Raw genomic sequence first — 840 nt, forward strand, 5'->3', positions numbered from 1 at the left:
CGGGCGTCCCGGACGGCCCCCCAGCGCCTGCGGGGCTCACCGACCGCCACCGAGCCCAGATGCGCCCCCTCCTCCTCGACGCAGGCCCACCCGGGTCACCCCAGAAAATCGCCTGGACTCCCCGGGCCATTGGCTCAGCCGCTTCGCAGATGTGAACTGGGGGCCTGCCAAGTGCCAAACTCTGGGGGTGCGGGGTGGATACCACATTGCCCCTGCTCTAGACGTGCTCACCAGTTAGCAGGGACACTTACAGTAAGTCATAGGTGCGTGCTGAGATCTGTGCCCGCAAGCATGTTCTACCCCGGGGTGACCTAGGATCCCACGACTGAACTGGATTTGGGGGATGTGTAAAGGTTTTTCATGTGACGGGTGTGTGCAAGGGTGTGAGAGGTATTTCAAGGAGAGGAAAAAAGTGTGCTAAGACATTGGGGGTGAAAGAGCAAGATTGAAGGAGGAAAGAAGGAACTTCCTTTTGAGTCTAGGTTCAGGTGTGCAGAGTAGCAGGGTGGGAGGTGCTGAGGTCCCTTAGGGCCATGCCTGAGACAGAAGCTGCACTGCATGGGTCATCCCTGATGGCAAGGCCCAGGGAAAAACCTGTGGGAAAGGACTGCGCAGGTCATCCCTGACGGCAAGGCCCAGGGAAAAACCTGTGGTATAGACTGCAAGGCAGTCAGAAGAACCCCCTGAAGAATTCTTCTCTGCTTAGCCTGTGCCTTTTACTGTCACCTCCGCTGTTAGTCTATTTTAGGGTTAATATGAAACCAAAATTGCCTCAAGTTCCCCCTCTTCCTGCAGAATGGAGTGTACCTAAATATCATGCTCGTCCCCTCAATAGGATGT

At 55.8% G+C, this 840-nt stretch overlaps 1 protein-coding gene across 1 annotated transcript in view; it reads right to left on the minus strand.

Moving 5' to 3' along the window:
* SCARB2 (scavenger receptor class B member 2) overlaps window positions 1-207 on the minus strand; it is a 76,686-nt gene extending 76,479 nt beyond the window's left edge. The window contains exon 1 of the mRNA XM_077750882.1: window positions 41-207. Coding sequence (XP_077607008.1) covers window positions 41-207 — 167 coding nt within the window. The remainder of the gene's footprint in view (window positions 1-40) is intronic.
* Between the last annotated feature and the right edge of the window lie 633 nt (window positions 208-840).

The sequence above is a fragment of the Crocuta crocuta genome, unplaced genomic scaffold (genome assembly GCF_008692635.1).
Source record: "Crocuta crocuta isolate KB4526 unplaced genomic scaffold, BGI_CrCroc_1.0 scaffold1, whole genome shotgun sequence".
Lineage (NCBI taxonomy): Eukaryota > Metazoa > Chordata > Mammalia > Carnivora > Hyaenidae > Crocuta > Crocuta crocuta.